Source organism: Notechis scutatus, chromosome 9 (assembly GCF_049901735.1).
Source record: "Notechis scutatus isolate UNSWTSFEM ecotype Mainland chromosome 9, rNotScu1.2, whole genome shotgun sequence".
Taxonomy (NCBI): Eukaryota; Metazoa; Chordata; class Lepidosauria; order Squamata; family Elapidae; genus Notechis; species Notechis scutatus.
Window position 1 is genome coordinate 20,322,206 of NC_142017.1, and position 17,964 is coordinate 20,340,169.

The window sequence follows — 17,964 nt, forward strand, 5'->3', positions numbered from 1 at the left end:
CGCATTCACGTGCATAAAAGCACATTTAATATTTAGGGCACGTGAAGACGTTGGAACACTCAACCTGTGGCAGCTTCAGAATCCCTGTGACTGTGAGTAATGCAAATATATTCCTGAAGGTGCATTTCATAAATGTCATTATGTCCAATTTTGCAAGATGGCGGGAGAGGTATTGCTTTCTTGAGTTTTACCTTGCTCATATAAACACATCTTTCTCCTCCTCCCTCCCCTTTCTCTCTTTGACTCAGATTTACCGGCGTTGCTGGCTGGTGTTTCGGAAATCTTCCAGCAAAGGTCCGCAGAGGTTGGAGAAATACCCAGATGAGAAGTCGGTGTGTTTACGAGGATGCCCAAAGGTGAGCAATCTCTCCAACTTGCTTGACTCCTCTTCAGAGCCAATTTGCAATTTGCCTGCTCCAATTCAGCATCATTGCTTCATTCGGTGACATTCTCATTACCATTCAATGCTTCCCTGGGGCACCATTGTGGTTCATGTGACGGTGCCGGCTGGAAAAACAGACTTGCCCAAGGGAAGCATTGTGGCAAAAATAACTTTGTTTATGTGTTACAAGGAGTGGTCCTTTCCTAATATCCCTTCTCCCTGCCAGTGTATTCTGGCTTCTTCCAAAGCTCTTGTTCCCTTGTCTTGACCACCTGCCTTTGACCCAAACTCCCTTCTGGTGTCCTCAGCCTCCTAGAAAACAGAGACAAGTCCCTAGTCCTTGCCCCATGAGCTTGAAGGTTTGTCTCCAGACTAACCTAGGGTCCTTCTGGCCAAATTGGCACCAGGTTCATTTGACTTAAAAGAGATCCTATAAGGGGTAAGGTTATAAGGGAGAAATATCAATAACCTCAGATACGCAGATGATACCACTCTCGTGGCAGAAAGTGAAGAGGAACTAAAGAGCCTCTTGATGCAGGTGAAGAAGGAGAGTGCAAATGTTGGCTTGAAACTCAACATTAAGAAACCTAAGATCATGGCATCCGGCTCTCTCAATTCCTGGCAAATAGATGGGGAAGAAATTGAGGTAGTGGCAGCTTTTATTTTCCTGGGCTCCAAGATCACCGCAGATGGGGACTGTAGCCAAGAAATTAAAAGACGCTTGCTCCTTGGGAGGAAAGCTATGGCAAATCTAGACAGCATACCAAAAAGCAGAGGCATCTCCCTGCCAACAAAAGGGCGGAGAGCCAGGGCTATGGATTTCCCAGTTGCAACGTACGGCTGTGGAAATTGGACCATAAAGAAGGCTGAGTGCCAAAGAATGGCGGCCATAAAACTCTGGTGCTGGAAAAGATTCCTGCGAGTCCCTTGGACTGCAAGGCAATCCAACCGGTCAGTCCTAGAGGAGATCAACTCTGACTGCTCTTGAGAAGGCCAGATCCTGAAGAGGAAACTCAAAGACTTTGGCCACCCCATGAGAAGGAAGGACTCCCTGGAGAAGAGCCTAATGCTGGGAACAATTGAGGGCAATTGAAGAAGAAGGGGACAGCAGAGAAGGAGGAGGCTGGATGGAGTCGCTGAAGCCGTCGGCCTGAGCTTAAATGGACTCTGGAGGATGGTAGAGGACAGGAAGGCCTGGAGGAACGTTGTCCATGGGGTTGCAATGGGTCGGACACGACTTCGCAACTAACAACAACAACAACAACAAAGTGGTAAAGTAAAATTGCTGCTGGTGGCTTTGAGAGCACAATACCAGGAAGTGAATTGGCACTGCTTTCTGGAACCCAGCCTGATTTCCCATCCAAGTATTAAGTGGATCCATCCATTGCCTGGCTTTTGAAAATCATCCAAGTTCAACTAGATATTCACTCCAAGCTGAGCCATGGCTGGTAACTCTGAAATAATTGATTGTTTTCAAACTCATTCAAATTCTAAAGCTGGAATAGCTGAAAAGGAGGACATCTGGTTCCAGTGGCTTATCCCAGCAAAGCTGTCTATTTCGTTCTGCATCTGTCATCCCTTCTACCCATGCCTTTTGGATGTCCTTGGACAATGGTCCAAGAAGCTAAGCAGAACTCAGGTGCTTATTCTTATCTTTGTGTTGGAACTGGACTAGATCAGGGGCCACCAACCTTTTGGACTTCAGGGACCACTAAATTCATAATTTTAAAGACCACTAATATGACCTGCCTGATGACCGGCTGGGTGGGTGTGGCTAAGTGGTCATGTGACTGGGTGGGCATGTGGCCAACTCGATGTCACTCATGTTGAGGGGTGCCTTGCTGGTCTCTACTCTCCCCTCCCCTCCCAGCCACTCCTCGCCTGCTCGCCCGGGCTCCTTAGGGCCTCAACAGGAAGCAGTTGTTGGAGCTAAGCAGCCCCCACGAGAGAGAAAGAGTTGGCAAAACAATTGGCTCGGTTCAAATTGGATCTGATCAAAAAGGAGATGCTCAGCAAAAGCATCTCACTGAGGACTAGGAGCAGAGGCTTTCCAAGCAGAGGGAAGACCTGTTTGGAGTGCAAGGCCAGGTACCGGCACCTGGAGGCTCAGCGGGCTGATATGGTCAAGCGCTCTGGCGCTTCGCCACCAGCGGCCCTTCCCTCCAGCCTTCGTCCAAAACCCCGGCCCAGGAGGCTGAAGCAGACCCCAATGTCAGAATTTCTGCCCCCCTCCAACCTAGCACAAAAGGACCCCGAAGGGGGAGGCTCTCTGTAGCAACACAAACGTTCATTGCACATATCTGGCCCAGGGGCCCGTAGGTTGAGGACCTCTGATTGAGTGCAAGATTAAAAAATGCAAATAATTTTGCTGCGGCCCACCAACATTTTCTCACAGACCACCAGTGGTCCACGGGCCACCAGTTGGTGACTGCTGGACTAGATGACCTACAAGGTCCCTTCCAACTCTATTAATCTGTAAATCTGAAGTCACGATGGCAGCCAGTCCTAATACATCTGGGGGGGCACCAAGTTAGGGCTGGCTGTGGTAGACTATGCTAGGGAAGGTACGGTACCTCAAAAAAAAAAAAAAAAAGAAGGAGCTTTCATACAGAATCTGGTTTCTCTTCCAGGTCACAGAGATCAGCAATGTGAAATGTATCACGAGGCTGCCCAAGGAGACCAAACGCCAAGCGGTGGCAATTATATTTATGGACGATTCAGCTCGGACGTTCACCTGTGAATCAGGTAGGAGGCTGCTGCTGGAGGGGCGGAATTTCTAGTGGCTTTGGAGCGACGGCTGACAATGCTGGACGGGATTGGGTGGGGTTGCGTTTGAATAACCATGAGCCTGGATGCTGCTTGTTTGCCTTGGCAGAACTGGAAGCCGAGGAATGGTACAAAACGCTGTCCGTGGAATGCCTGGGGGCCCGGCTCAACGACATCAGCCTCGGCGAGCCAGATCTGCTGGCGCCCGGAGTTCAGTGTGAGCAAACAGGTAAGGCAGGTGTCCTTCCCTTGGCCAGTCCACACCTGGGAATCAAGCCCCGAGGATTCGGGGCCAAGTGTACTTTTTGGCTTTCAATGCAGCCTTCAGGCCTTTTTTATCACCAAAGTGTAATTTTCAACCTGCTGTCTAGAAGGGGAAGGTTACAGAAGGAGTGGAGCCATCCTGTTCATTGCATTTAATATCATTGGGGTTGAAGTAAAACGAAATGTGAAGTTTGCTTTTGCCCACCTAAGAGTTTCTTGGGTGCCAGTCTTCCCTCCCCTCTCTCTTACCTGCCTACCTACTTTTGAAGGCCATCCATGGTGTTGCTTCCAGGAAGACCCAGGGTAGTTATTCATCCTAAAAGATTTCTGTCTCCCTGTCTTGGAAGGAGGAAGAGGAGTGGGGATGGAGGGATGGGCTTTGGAAATGACGGAGCTGACTGAAAATTGACAACTCTGGTAGAAGACAATAACAAATAAATTGCTCGTAACTTGGAGACCAATGTTAGGCTTCTTATGAGATAAAGAGAAAAATCAGATTTTGTTTTTGGAATTTGGAGATTAAATCTGATTTCATTAGAGAAATATTGGGGTTAGGGTTAAGGTCAGACTTTTTCAAATCTATCTCTATATAAAAGCGAAATACCCCTCACATATCATCACAAAATCTCCAGAACCGTAAAGCCTACACACATGCAATTTGGCACGTATGTTCCTCTTGGCTTCTAGGGGCTCAGTAAGAAAAGATTTTTCGAAATGACCATCGGAGCTATTAGTATTTCCTATATTATTATTAACTCGCTCTAATGCTAAGGAGTTCTACTCCCCCTCCCCACCTGAAAAGAAATCTCTTCCAAATGCAAAACACCAGCAGAGGAGAAGAGTTTCAGTTTCAGTTTCACAGCAGCAACCAGATTTAGTACTGAACAGTTGAGCTAAGCCACGCCCAGGCTCCTTGCTGTCTCCTTGCTCACACAGCAAATATTGTTTCACTTTCCAAACAGCCCTCAATTCTCTCACACGCTGACAGGACGCTAGCCAAATGAATACCGATGGATGCTGGTAGGCAGAGGCAGAATTTTTTCCCCTTATTTTCCTCCCCCAAAACTAAACCCGACCACATAGTTTCGTAGCAGAGCACGGGTATAGAGCTAGTAAATCAGGGGTGGGCAAACTTTTTGGCTCGGGGGCCTCATTGACTTTTAAAATTTGACAGACGGGCCGCCACCTGGTGTCGAAATGCCTGTCATTACAAGTCAAAATCAAATAAATGCAATCATTCAATCATTCACATCAAACCTTAATTCTGTACCAATCTTCGGCGGGCCGGATTAAAAAGACCAACGGGCCGGATGTGGCCCGCGGGCCGTAGTTTGCCCACCCCTGTAGTAAATGATACTTCATATTATATATTAGATTAAAATTGGGAAAAGAAATACAATTACTGGGTTTTTTTTAGTGTTGACTATTAGTTCTTTATGTTAATTTAACTATTAACTGTTCATTTAAACCAGAAAGAGGTTGTTGTACTGAAAAAAATCTGGAAGTCACATTTGTTTATTTGCTCAGTGTATTTTTTGGACATTTTTAAATCTGTCCTGTTATTTCCCCCTTTTCCCTTTTATGATAATTTGTATTTAAATTTTTGTTTATGAAATATAATAAAGATACTTGTTTAAAAAAGTAGAAAAGAGAAAAGGGGCAGGCAAACAGTAGAACCTACAAACTGCTTTTTAAAAGGTTGTTAGAAGAATTTTGGAAACTGTCCTGGGCAGCGAAGATTGACAAGTCATGGGCATAAATCAAGATATGGGCCTTAACTAAGATTTCCATTGTAGACAAACAAAAAACAAAAAAACCAGACAAAGTGAAAGGGATCAAAATTAAGGCACAACTAATAATGCTTTGGTAAGGCCACACCTGGAATACTGCATCCAGGTTTGGTCCCCATGATGGGAAAAAAGATGTTTAGGCTCTAGAAAGAGTGCAGAGAAGAACAGCAAAGATGATTAGGGGGCTGGAGGCTAAAACATATGAAGAACGGTTGCAGGAACTGGGTTTGTCTAGTTCAATGAAAAAAAGGACTAGAGGTGACATGATAGCACTGGTCCAATATTTGAGGGGCTGCCCCAAAGACGAAGGGGTCAAGCTATTCTCCAAAGCACCTGAAGGCAGGACAAGAAGCAAAGAATGGAAACTAACCAAGGAGAGAAGCAACTTAGAACTAAGGAGAAATTTTCTGGCAGTGAGAACAATTTAACCGGTGGAACATCTTGCCTCCAGAAGCTGTGAATGCTCCAACACTGGAAGTTTTTAAGAAGAGATTCGACAACCATTTGTCTGAAATGGTATAGGGTTTCCTGCTTAGGTGGTGGGTTGGACTAGAAGACCTCCAAGGTCCCTCCTAATTCTGTTATTCTGTTCTGTTCTGTTCTATATTTTCTTTTTTATTTTATTTTCTTTTATTCTATTCCTTATTATATCCCATCCCTATTCTATTCCTATTCTATTCTATTCTATTCTATTCTATTCTATTCTATTCTATTCCATTCCATTCCATTCCATTCCATCCCATCCCCTCCCCTCCCCTCCCCTCCCCTCCTCCCAGTCCAGTCCAGTCCAGTCCAGTCCAGTCTAGTCTAGTCTAGTCCAGTCTAGTCTAGTCTAGCAAGGGCTCCCTGATTGTGTGACTGTTTCTTAGTATGATTTGATTGCTTATTGTACCCTATGACTATTATTAAGTGTTGGACCTGATGATTCTTGACTCTTGATGAATGTACCTTATCTTTAATGTACACTGAGAGCATTTGCACCAAGACAAATTCCTTGTGTGTCTAATCACACTTGGCCAATAAAGAATTCTATTCTATTCTATTCTATTCTATTCTATTCTGTTCTATTCTGTTCTGTTCTATTCTATTCTATTCTATTCTATTTCTTCTGTATTCTATTCTATTTTCTATTCTATTCCTATTCTATTCTATTCTATTCTATTCTATTCTATTCCTATTCCTATTCCTATTCCTATTCCTATTCCTATTCCTATTCCTGTCCTGTCCTGTCCTGTCCTGTCCTGTTCTGTTCTGTTCTGTCCTGTTCTGTTCTGTTCCGTTCCGTTCCCTTCTGCTCTGCTCTGCTCTGCTCTGCTCTGTTCATTTGGGCCCCACACTTGGAACCTGGGAAACGAAAGGAGGGAGGATTTCGCTGTTGCCTAGGCCAAGTGTTGGGTGGAAGACAGATTGAGGAGCCTTGGAGGTCCTGAGTCATTTTTGCCTCTCCTTCTGCAGACCGGTTCAACGTCTTCCTCCTGCCCTGCCCCAACCTGGACATCTATGGCGAATGCAAGTTGCAGATCACCCATGAAAACATTTACCTCTGGGACATGCACAATCCCCGGATCAAGCTCGTTTCCTGGCCTTTGTGTTCCCTGCGCCGCTACGGACGAGATGCCACGCGGTTCACCTTTGAAGCTGGCCGGTATGTCTGCAGATGGATCCTCTGAGGATGGGGGAGGGGGATTGGCCCCTGTGTGGCAGTTCTTCCTTTGGCCCAGAAGGCAGGTCGTCTTGAGGGTGTTGGCATGCAGGGTGAAGTAAAGTACTTCCAGGGTGTATGAAAGTATGGATTTCCAAGTCCTACACAGAAGATCTGTAGATGATTTTGAAGCAATCCCTCTTGTGGCTCAAGCCTATTTTACAAGGCTATAAACCAGGGGTCTTCAAACTTGACAGCCTTAAGACTTGTGGACTTCAACTTCCAGAATTCCTCCTCCAGTCATGCTAGCTCAGGAGTTTTGGGAGTTGAAGTCCACAAGTCTGAAACGTGCCAAGTTTGAAGACCCTTGCTATAAAGGAACTGTGGAAAATCCCATGCCTAGGTTGGGACTAGAATTCACAGCCTCCTGGTGATTGGTCCAAAGTCACCTAGGCAGCTTTCCTGGCTAAGGCGGGACTAGACTAGAACTCACTGTCTCCTGGTGATTGGCCAAAAGTCACCCAGCCAGCTTTCATGGCTAAGGCAGGACTAGAATTCACTGTCTCCTGGTGATTGGCCTAAAGTCACTTAGCCAGCTTGTTGAAGTAATTCCCCGTTAGCAGAATGAGCGCATACAGGGAGACGTATTTGAGAGTAGTGTTTGAATAATACACATACAGCGCACAGATACACTGTACAGTAAATGTAGGTTTTTACTTCCAGACAGTTTAAGCAAAGTTCAAGATAAGCAGTCCAAAAGTCATTCACAGGTAAATCAGTCAGTTTTTCAATCCAGGGATAATTCAATAACAAAGTCCAGTGTCAAAAAACAGTTCAGTATCAGACTTACATTAAATCCAGAAATAGCAGTCAATTAGGAAAAATGGAGGAACGGCAACACTTTCCAACAGAAGGAAACAGAGATACTCACTCAGACCCACTCTCTTCTGAGACTAAGACTGAAACAACCCAGGTTTCTGGCTCCATCTTATGGCCGTTTGAGAAAACACACCTAATTACAGTTTTGCATTTTCTTAAAGATACAGTTTTAAAATGTTTATCCTGGTTTATATATTTCTAACCCAAATACCTGTTAGGTGACTTATATTCCTAACACAGCTTTCATTCCTAAAGCAGGACTAGAATTCACTGTCTCCTGCTGATTGGTCCAAAGTCACCAAGCTGCCTTCCATAGCTAAGGTGGACTTGAGCTCACCGTCTCTTGCCTTCTAACCTGGTGCCTTAACCACTAGGCCAAATTCTTCACAGTGTGTTGTAAAGCACATTTCATTTTTTGCCCTCTGCATTCTCCCTTGCTCTCTACCGATATCCATGGACTGGGGGCAGGATGGAACCCTGGATACAGCAGAAACCATGGCCAGGATAGGTTGCTTGTGGTTACGGGCAACCTACCTTTGAGCAAAAGTTAGATACGAAAACATCTCGCTACGCAAAAGAGAGAATGTACAGGCAATCCTCAGCTTGCATCAGAGCCCAAAATTTCTGTTGCTAAGTGAGACATTTGTTAAGTGAGTTTTGCTCCCATTTTACAACCTTTCTTGCCATTGTTGTCAAGTGAATCGCTGCAGTTGTTAAAGTAGTCAAACCGTTGTTAAGTGAATCCAGCTTCCCCATAGATTTGATTGTCAAGTCATAAAAGGTGTGTCAGGATTCCAGCAATCGCCCTAATGAAATCGTGATTCTTGAGCCAAACTTCAACCAACTTCAAAGGATTTATTAGAGGCAACATACTGGCACTGCCCTCTGTGAAGCCAACTCTGGCATACGTAATTTACAGTCCCCTGTGACCCTGTTTCCCCCCTCCCCCCTGGGTGTCTCATAAACCGGATTCTCCAATTGAGCACATTCACGGGCTGGATGTCATCAATCACGTTCTCCAATTAAGGATTTTCCTGGGCAGAAGATTCAGTAGCTTAGTTACAATCTTTGTAAGATAAGTGCGGAATGTACTTTTGCTTCCAAACTGCTGCACTGCTCTTCCAGATTTCCTTCCTCTCCCCACCTTTTCTTTTAGGGCAACTACTAAAACAGGCATAGGAATGTTTTATGAGTCGACAAGGGGAATCATGTGACCCCATGACACTGCAACCATCATAAATACGAGTCAATGGCCCAGTGGCTGAATTTTGATCACGTGACCATGGCGCTATACTACAACAGTCAGTGTGAAAAACTGGCCGTTTTTTTTTTTTCAGTGCTGTTGTCATTTTGAATGGTCTCTAAATGAAATTTTGTAACATTGGGTTTAATTTTTAAGGCTTTCAGTCTCATCCCTGTGAAGCCAGAACCCAGTTTCCAGGACCTTTCAGCTTCCTCCTTTTATAGGCCACTCGTGTTATTATTATTATTTTTTGCAAGTTTTTGGACCAGTATTTCTCAACCTTGGCAACTTTAAGATGTGTGGATTTCAACTCCCAGGATTCTGGGAGTTGAAACCTGGGAGTTGAGGTCCCCATATCTTAAAATTTACAAGGTTAAGAAACACCAGTTTAGACTTCCCCTCTCTGCACCTAGGAGGTAATTACCATCTACAAAGGCAAGAAATAGGATCTTCCCCTTTTATTCCAGACCTTCCCTGACTGCCTGGCTTTTTTAATACCATGATTAGAGGGTTTTTCCAGCGTCACCACGCCCTGCTCTGAGGCAGTGGGACTCTGTTCTAACAATAAAACTGTTTTGCTGGCAGAGAAAGCAAAGGAATAATCCCACCCCCACCCCACCCACCCCTGCCAGAGGCAAAAAGAAAAACCCTCCAAGAAAAGGCAGGTTCCATTCCTCTCCTCTTTTGCTCTTGTGGGAGGGTTTCAGATTTGGAAAGGATGCATCTGGGCTCTGTTTAACACAGAGGTCTCCAAATGGCAACTTTAAGACTTGTGGACTTCAGCTCCCAGAATTCTAATTCTGGGAGTTGAAGCCCACAAGTCTTAAAGTTGCCAAGTTTGGGGACAGACGAACACTGTACAGCCTGATGATGGCAGATGAGATTCTGCCGAAACATTGCTACAACTTTCTGTCTGTCTGTCTGTCTGTCTTTCTGTCTGTCTGTCTGTCTGTCTGTCTGTCTGTCTATCTATCTATCTATCTATCTATCTATCTATCTATCTATCTATCTATCTATCTATCTATCTATCTATCTATCTATCTATCTATCTATCTATCTATCCTCTTATCTATCCATCCATCCATCTCTCTCTGTCTCTCTCCGTTTCTTATCTGTCTATATCTCTATCTACCTACCTACCTACCTATCTATCTATCTATCTATCTATTTATCACACCTTGGGACCAATTAATGATGTTAGATCAGTTTCTTGAGTATCTCAAACTTGGGAGCTTTAAACTATGCGGGATTCAACATCCAGAATTCCCCAGCCAGCAATTCTGGGAGTTGAGGTCCACCACGGTGGTGGGAATCACCAAAATCACCAATCAGCCAATCAGCTAAGAGGATCCTGCACTTTTCTCTTCTTTCTTCATTCAGCTGATCGTCAGAACTTATAGATTTCTTATATGTATCCATGTATTCATAACTATGTTTTTACTTATGCCTATTATCTTGTAAGCAATTGACAAATAAAAAATAAAATAAAAAAATAAGTAAAAACATAGTTATGAATACATGGATACATATAAAAAAAATAAAAGAAAATAAAAGAAACAATAGGACAGGGACGGTAGGCACGTTGGTGCGCTTATGCACGCCCCCTACAGACCTCTTAGGAAAGGGGTGAGGTCAATAGTAGAAAGTCTAAGATCTAACAGAGCTGCAGAGCTTAATATAGAGCTACGCCTAGGCTACTTCTAGTTTCAGTTTCTAAACTGTCCTCATTGGCTGATTTAGTTGCTATGCCTATTCATTGGCTGACCTTGTTACCATGCTCTGTTCCAGTTCATGAATATACCCTGACAAGCTGCACATGAGTCCATGTCTCCAGAGGGAGAAGAACGGGCCCCTTTTGCTGCAATCTCCGTCTTGACCTCTGGATATTTCTTGTTGCTTAGCAGGATGTGTGATGCAGGGGAAGGGCTGTACACCTTCCAGACCCAGGAGGGCGAAGAGATCTATCAGAGAGTGCACAGCGCCACCTTAGCCATTGCCGAGCAGCACAAGCGCGTCCTGATGGAGATGGAGAAGAACGTGAGAGTGAGTGTCCATTCCTGCCGGTGGAGGGGAAGGCTGATATTTTTGGGCTTCTGAGCCATCTGTTTGTTGGGCATCTTCCAAAAACACCTTGGGATCAATTAATGATGTTTAGATCAGTTTCTTGAGTTTCTCAAACTTGGGAGCTTTAAACTATGTGGACTTCAGCTCCCTAGCAATTTTAAACTATGTGGGATTCAACATCCAGAATTCCCCAGCCAGCAATTCTGGGAGTTGAGGTCCACCACGGTGGTGGGATTCTACCAGTTTCCCTACCGGTTTGGTGATCATGCGCTTCGCGTGTATGCGCACCTAACGCAGGCCCATGCAGCTTTCCAAACACTAGCTGAGGCTCTGCCAATCAGCTAAGAGGATCCTGCACTTTTCTTTCTTCATTCAGCTGATCGTTGGAGCTTTATTTTTTACTACCGGTTCAGGTGAACCAGGCCAAACCGGTAGCATTTCACCACCAGCTTAAGAAACACTGAGTTTTTTCTCTTCCCTGCTGGTTTTGGGAATTCGGAAAGTGGTAGAAGGTTGTTCTTTAGAGATGGGAAGTCATCCATCTCTTGCAAAACCGAGCTGTATAAATCCTGCCTACAGCTCACAGGAGGAGTGGAAAAGGGAGGTAGGGAGTCTGAGCCGGCAGGAAGTTGATTCTTGAGACCTCACGCAAAAAGGTATTTAAAGGCCAGTGTCTCTGACAGACGAACACAACTCAGAACACACTGACGATGTCTCCTCGAATGGTGACAAAACATTTTGCAACCAAATTGCCAAACTCAGCCCAACAGCCCAGCTACCAACCCAAGCTACTACTATTCAAACATATTTCAACCTCTTTAAAGCATCGGAGAGACGCGAAGGGTCATTTGTCTCACTCTATTATTTTGTAACCTTAGAAAATTTAAACTGGTGGACTTCAACTTCCAGAACTCCCCAGCCAGCCATGCTGAAGAGTTGAAGTCCACACATCTTAAAATTGCCAAGGTTGAAAAACTGGTCTAACATCATTAATTGATATAACTATCTTAACTCACCTGTCGTGCCAAACATCAGCAATTAGAATCAATGGTGGGATTCAAAAATTTTTACTACCAGTTATGTGGGCGTGGCTTGGTGGGCGTGACAGGGGAAGGATACTGTAAAATCCCCCTTCCCTCCCCACCCCGCTAACCTGCTTTCCAGCTCTGTTCTCCTGTGCGGGGCAACCAAAGGAGACCCAGCCGTTCAGCTGGGACTCGATGGGAGGCAGAGAAGAGATGGGGTTGGCGGGGCCAGTCAGAGGTGGGATTTGCCGGTTCTCCAAACTACTCAAAATTTCCGCTACCGGTTCTCCAGAACCGGTCAGAACCTGCTGAATACCACCTCTGAATTAGATGGTCATATGGAATGGAGAAATTGAGTAACTACATTAGATTGACTTTGTTTAGGGTTTATTTTTTTATCAAGTGGTTTTGGACCCTGTTTGTGGACTCCAAGGAGTGAGGTTGTGGTTATGATGTCACTACAGTGGGTAAAGGACGTGTTTGGCCTTGAGTGTTACGGGGAGTTAAAGGGGGAGGTAAGTGTCTCAGCTCCACCCCAGAGCAAAAAAAAAAAAAAAAAAAAACAGAATTATTTTGGAGTTGTACACAGCCCTTGAGCCTAGATTAAGGCACTATAAAAACCAAACACTGCCATTATCTGAAACCCTGCCTTTTATCAGGATTGTCCACATTAGTGGTGCCTTTATCTCTTTATAGCCACACTGTTTGGGGGTAACATTCCTTGAAAAGGTTTCCAAAACACCGATTGTAGCAAGCAAGAAGACCATCAAAGAAGGATTTTGTCAATGAAGATTGTTCTGGCTCTTTGGGTGGATTGCCAACCTACTGTCCACCAACCTGGTCTGATCTCCCCTTGTCTCTCACAGCTTGGGGGGGTTGTTGATCCAAAGTGAGATGGTATTATGCTTGCTTTTGTTTTTTAGACCGATGCTTTCCCAAGGGGAATATGAAAACCAAAAACCCATGCAGTTATTGAGAAAGGGGGACGTTTCATGAGATTACATGGGATGGCATCAATGCAGCTTCTGTAGACTTTTTTTTTTTAAATACATTTTATTAAGTTTTCAAATGTTAAAAACATAAAACTTTTGTTGTTCAGCAACTTTAAGATGAGCTCCTACCTTGCTAGGGGATTCTGGGAGTTGGCGTCCATCCATCTCAAAGGTGCCAACAGAGCATGCAGGAGAGCAATGCCTTTTGGCTGCTGGTTGGGGAATGAAGGAAAAACAGCTGTTTTGACCACTTTTTAATTCAATTAAATTAGTTTTCTAAAGGAAAAACCTCCTGCGACGTGCCAGCTTCCCAAAGCCAGCAGGGACCAGAAGAAACTGAATGTTTCTTAACCATAACAGCTTTAAACAATGTGGACTTCAACTCCCAGAACTCTCCAGCCAATTCTGGGAGTTGAACTCCACGTAGTTTGAAGTTTCCAAATTTGAGAAGCTTGAGAAACTGGACTCATGTCATTAAGGTTGACTCAGTCTTCCATCCTTTGGTAAAACGAGGACCCAGATTGTTGGGGGCAATAATGCTGACTCTGTAAACCACTTAGAGATGGCTCTAAAGCACTGTGAAATGGTATATAAGTCTAGGTGCTATTACGATTGCTACTAATAAAGTGGCCCCTTTGTGGCAGACCAACAGAAATAGGCAAGACTCCTTCAAGAGAACTCTGAAGTATTTTAACATGGATTCTTTGCCCCATTGTACAGAGCCCTTTTGTTGAATGCTGCAGATTCATTCATTCATTCATTTTCATTCATTCATTCATTTTCATTCATCCATCCATCCATCCATTCATTCATTCATTCAATTTCTATGGCCGTCCATCTCAGTCAATGACTCAGGGCATCTTACAGCTCAGAAAATCTATTCCAATAAAAAATTTAAAGACCCATTTAAAAAAATAAAACCAGTTTAAAAAAACAACAACCCTTAAAACAATTCAGATTTTGGAAGCTCACCTCCTGCTCTTTCTACTTTTCCAGTTGTTGAACAAGGGGACAGAGCATTATTCCTATCCTTGCACACCTACCACCATGCTGCCACGCAGTGCTTACTGGCATCATATCACCGGCTCACAGAACATCGCCGAGTCTTCCAGCTATGGGGGTGAGTGCGCATCTTCTTCCATTCAACGGGGATAGTTTCAAGATCATGTGAAGTGATAGTAATACTTTGTGATGACCCAGGGTGGGATACAAAAGCAACAAAGTCACAAAAACAGGTGAAGTCCCTTTAATTCCTTCAACTTGGCTTCAAAGGTCCAATTATCATTGACTGGAGAAAAAACTCCCCCACAAACAGTTGCGAAAAGGAAGAAATGCCATTCAAACTCAAAATACATATAAATTATAAATAGAAAAAACAACACAAACCACACTGAAGCAATTACTGAGACAAGGCAGGATAAGAGCTTGAATATGTCCACAGATATCAAAATACACACACTGGGAAGGACACCAAACTCAGATAAGAACTGAAAGACTAGAATTATTTCATGCTTTGTTTCCAGCACTGGGCCATGCGCAGTTTGTCCTTTTAAACAGTCCTCACAGCTGCAGCCCATGAAGGGGATCAGGTCCCTTTCCTCCCCCATAGACCACACCATTCACGTTTCTCCCTTATCCACTCCTCCTCTCATGCCCTAGGATAAAGAAGGGATGGGTTTGGGTCTTCCTCTGAATGCCCAGCCGGCCTGTGCCCTTCCCCAGTTTCCTCCACAACCTCTGGAGCCACACTTCCAGTGGTTGGATTCTACCGGTTCTGTCCGGCTCTGTAGAACCGGTAGCTCTGAAGAGCAGGAGACATAGAACCAGTTCTATGTATGCTGCTGTTTCGGCCCACACACCCACCCGGGCTCTTACTTGACCTTTATTTCCTGCGTTTTCAACCTCAGCTGCTTTGCGCGGCACAGCTGCGGTTGAAAAAGCAGGGAAAAAGTGCTTTTACAACCGCTGTTCACCCGCGCACAGTGCTGCTCAGCTCTCCAGGCAGCAAGCTGATGATGATTCACACGCATGCACAGCGCGCGTCAGGTGCACATGCGCATGCAAATTGTAAATCACCGAACCAGTAGTTAAACCAGTCGGATCCCACCCCTGCACACTTCCACTCCCTGTCGGCTGTTCCTCCTCTCCCTCGGAGTCAGACTCCCACAGTGGCATGACACACTTTCTACTGCACTGGTGAGGCCCCACTTGGAGTATTGGATTCAGTTCTGGTCACTGCGATACAAAATAGGTATTGAGAATCTACAGAAAGAGTGCAGAGAAGAGCAACAAAGATGATTAGGGTCCTGGAGGCTAAAACATATGAAGAACCGTTGCAGGAATTGGGTATGTCTAGTCTAGTGAAAAGAAGGACTAGGGGTAACATGTGAGCAGTCTTCCAATATTTGAGGGGCTGCCACAAAGGAGGGGGTCAAATTATGCTCCAAAACACAAGAAGGCAAGAAAAGAAACAATGGATGGAAACTAATCAAGGAGAGAAGCAACCTAGAACTAAGGAGAAACTGCCTAACAGTGAGGACAATTAACCAGTGGAACAGCTTGCCACCAGAAATCATGGGCGCTTCATTGCTGGAGGTTTATAAGAAGAGACTGGACAGCCACTTGACTGAAAATGTATAGAGCCTCCTGCTCATGTAGCGTGTTGGACTAGAAGATCTCCAAAATCCCTTCCATCTCTGGTGTTCTGTTCTTTGACTGCTCTTGCATCCTTTTGAACGTGAAACGCTTTTTCTGGATTGTACACTGCTAAATATAAGCAAGCTGACAGGACAGCTCTAATTTAAAGCAACATTGAGATGATATTCTGAAGTCAATCATTCAGCAGGCTGTGTTCCATCCGCATATTGATGTACCGGGGCTCAGTCCAAATAGAGTTAGGCACTTTTAAACACTATTGATTTCCAGAGAGCATCTTTCCATTTTGTCTCTGGAGCTAGGAAAGCAAAGCTCCATTGTGTCTGGATCCTGTCCAGTGAATTCATTTATTTGAAATGCTCCTTCATTCAGAGTCGTTCTCTATCTTGGCGATCGATTCCTCTGTTGTAAGAATTTGTGAAGTTCTTTCTGATGGCTTCACTAAAGCTCCCAAGGGGAATGATGTAGATATTTATAATATTCAAATGTAAGAGCAAAGAATCCAAGGTTGCCGATATAGGACAATAGTTAATAGTGGCCATAATAAAGCAGTTATAAAAGAATTCGCAACAGCAGTAGGAACAATCAGTTTTACGTATAATTTAAACTATTAAATTGGATTATTCAATTACATTAAATTAGGGGGCGTAAGCTGCCTTGAGTTGCCACGGGTGAGGAGATGGCAATATAAATTTTCCAAAATAAATGAACAAATAACCTTAAACTTAAGGAGAGAAGTTCAAAAGTAATGATAGAAAGTATTACTTCACAGAAAGAGGTAGCTTGGAACCAACTTCCAACAGAGGCAGTGGGTCAGTCATCAATCACCAAGTTTAAAGTTGCTTGGGTTACATGTCCTGCCCTCTGACAGAAATGAAAAGTGAAATAAAATAAAAAAAATCAATAAAATATAAAACTAATAATTAAAAATAATAAATTAAGTAATTAAAAAAAACAAGTAAACTCAAAGGGCAGACTTAATGGACTACTGGTTTTTTTCCTCCCCTGCTATTAGTTTTCTATGTTTCTATATTTCTAAACTCTGAAGCTTCCTTGAATTTGAGCTGCTTGGTGACTTCATGGACATCCAGATATTCTTCTTGGCTACAGTGCAGAAGCCATTTGCCTTTAGCCTCTTCTGGGACTTCTTTCAAGTCTCCAGTCTCACTTCCACTTCTGAGATGTCCCATGTTCACCTTGAGTAGGACTAATCCTACCTAGCTTTCCAATTCAGGGAAAGCTGAGCAGGTGTTTTCATCTGCTGAGACCTAATATAAACGCCTAATTTATTTCTACTTAAAAGAGTTCTGAAAGGTGGGATATATTCTTATGCATATTTAGATCCGGGAGAGATAGGTTTGCCTAGAAACTTCCAAAGGATTTCATGGTGCTTCATTAACCTCACTGCCCTAGTTAAACCTGCCTTTTAACCTTTCAACCTGGATCTAGTCAAACCTGCCCATTAATCTTTGAACCTGAACCGGTCGCCGCAAACATGTCAAAACAATCCACAAGAGGAAGATCTGGAGAACTTGGCACATTCTGCTTGTTGAGCCTTGTTTGCCACAGGGATCGAAAGGTGATCTTCCAAAGACTTTAAAAAAAAAATTGTAAAGCAAAGCTGCAGCTTCTGAATCTGAAAAGGAAACCAGTACAGTATTGTAGAAGTCCATAGTCTAACAACAGCTCGCCAGAATCGGAGTGAGGAACCAAAAGGCTCACTAATGTTAAACAGCATTGTTTAAGCAGTGGTCTGATGCAAACCAAAGGCTTAGTTAGGTGCTCTATCCAGAATGGTTCCATCCAGGATCGGCTCCAATTCTAAAACAGAAGTAGACAATCCATTTCTTTTAAGAACTGGAATAACCTTTTGGAGATTTCTTGGCAGGGGTGAGGCTGAAGCCACTGGCCTCATGGCAGAAGCAGATAACTCTTATCAAGACCCGAAGAGCTTCCTTGCAAGGGGCATTTGAGATTCTCTTGGAGAAGAGAGGTAGCTGTGTGTTTGTGAGCTCTGAAAAAAATTAACAAAACAGGAAAAAATGCAAGGACACTTTTGAGTTGAGTTTCCAGTCTTGTTGACGTGATCCTTCTCCGTATTATTTTCCTGATGGCTCTACATAGTTGGCATCTTCTTGGTGGATGTTTTTTCTACTTCTCCACCAGCTGTGGGGCTATTTATTTGCCATTCTAACTGGTCCCAATCCTGCTTCGGAGCTCAAATAAAGTCAATCAAGTACTGGAATTGCTAACGTGGCAGTT

At 44.0% G+C, this 17,964-nt stretch overlaps 1 protein-coding gene across 2 annotated transcripts in view; it reads left to right on the plus strand.

Annotated features, from left to right (window-relative positions):
- The window catches only part of DOK4 (docking protein 4), an 86,199-nt gene that overhangs the window by 62,092 nt on the left and 6,143 nt on the right, over positions 1 to 17,964 (plus strand). The window contains exons 3-8 of one of the 2 annotated variants that reach the window (XM_087971752.1): positions 249 to 356; positions 3,013 to 3,127; positions 3,258 to 3,377; positions 6,658 to 6,847; positions 10,868 to 11,009; positions 14,044 to 14,167. In XM_087971752.1, coding sequence (XP_087827878.1) covers positions 249 to 356; positions 3,013 to 3,127; positions 3,258 to 3,377; positions 6,658 to 6,847; positions 10,868 to 11,009; positions 14,044 to 14,167 — 799 coding nt within the window. The remainder of the gene's footprint in view (positions 1 to 248; positions 357 to 3,012; positions 3,128 to 3,257; positions 3,378 to 6,657; positions 6,848 to 10,867; positions 11,010 to 14,043; positions 14,168 to 17,964) is intronic. The other variant, XM_026680132.2, reaches the window with a different exon arrangement.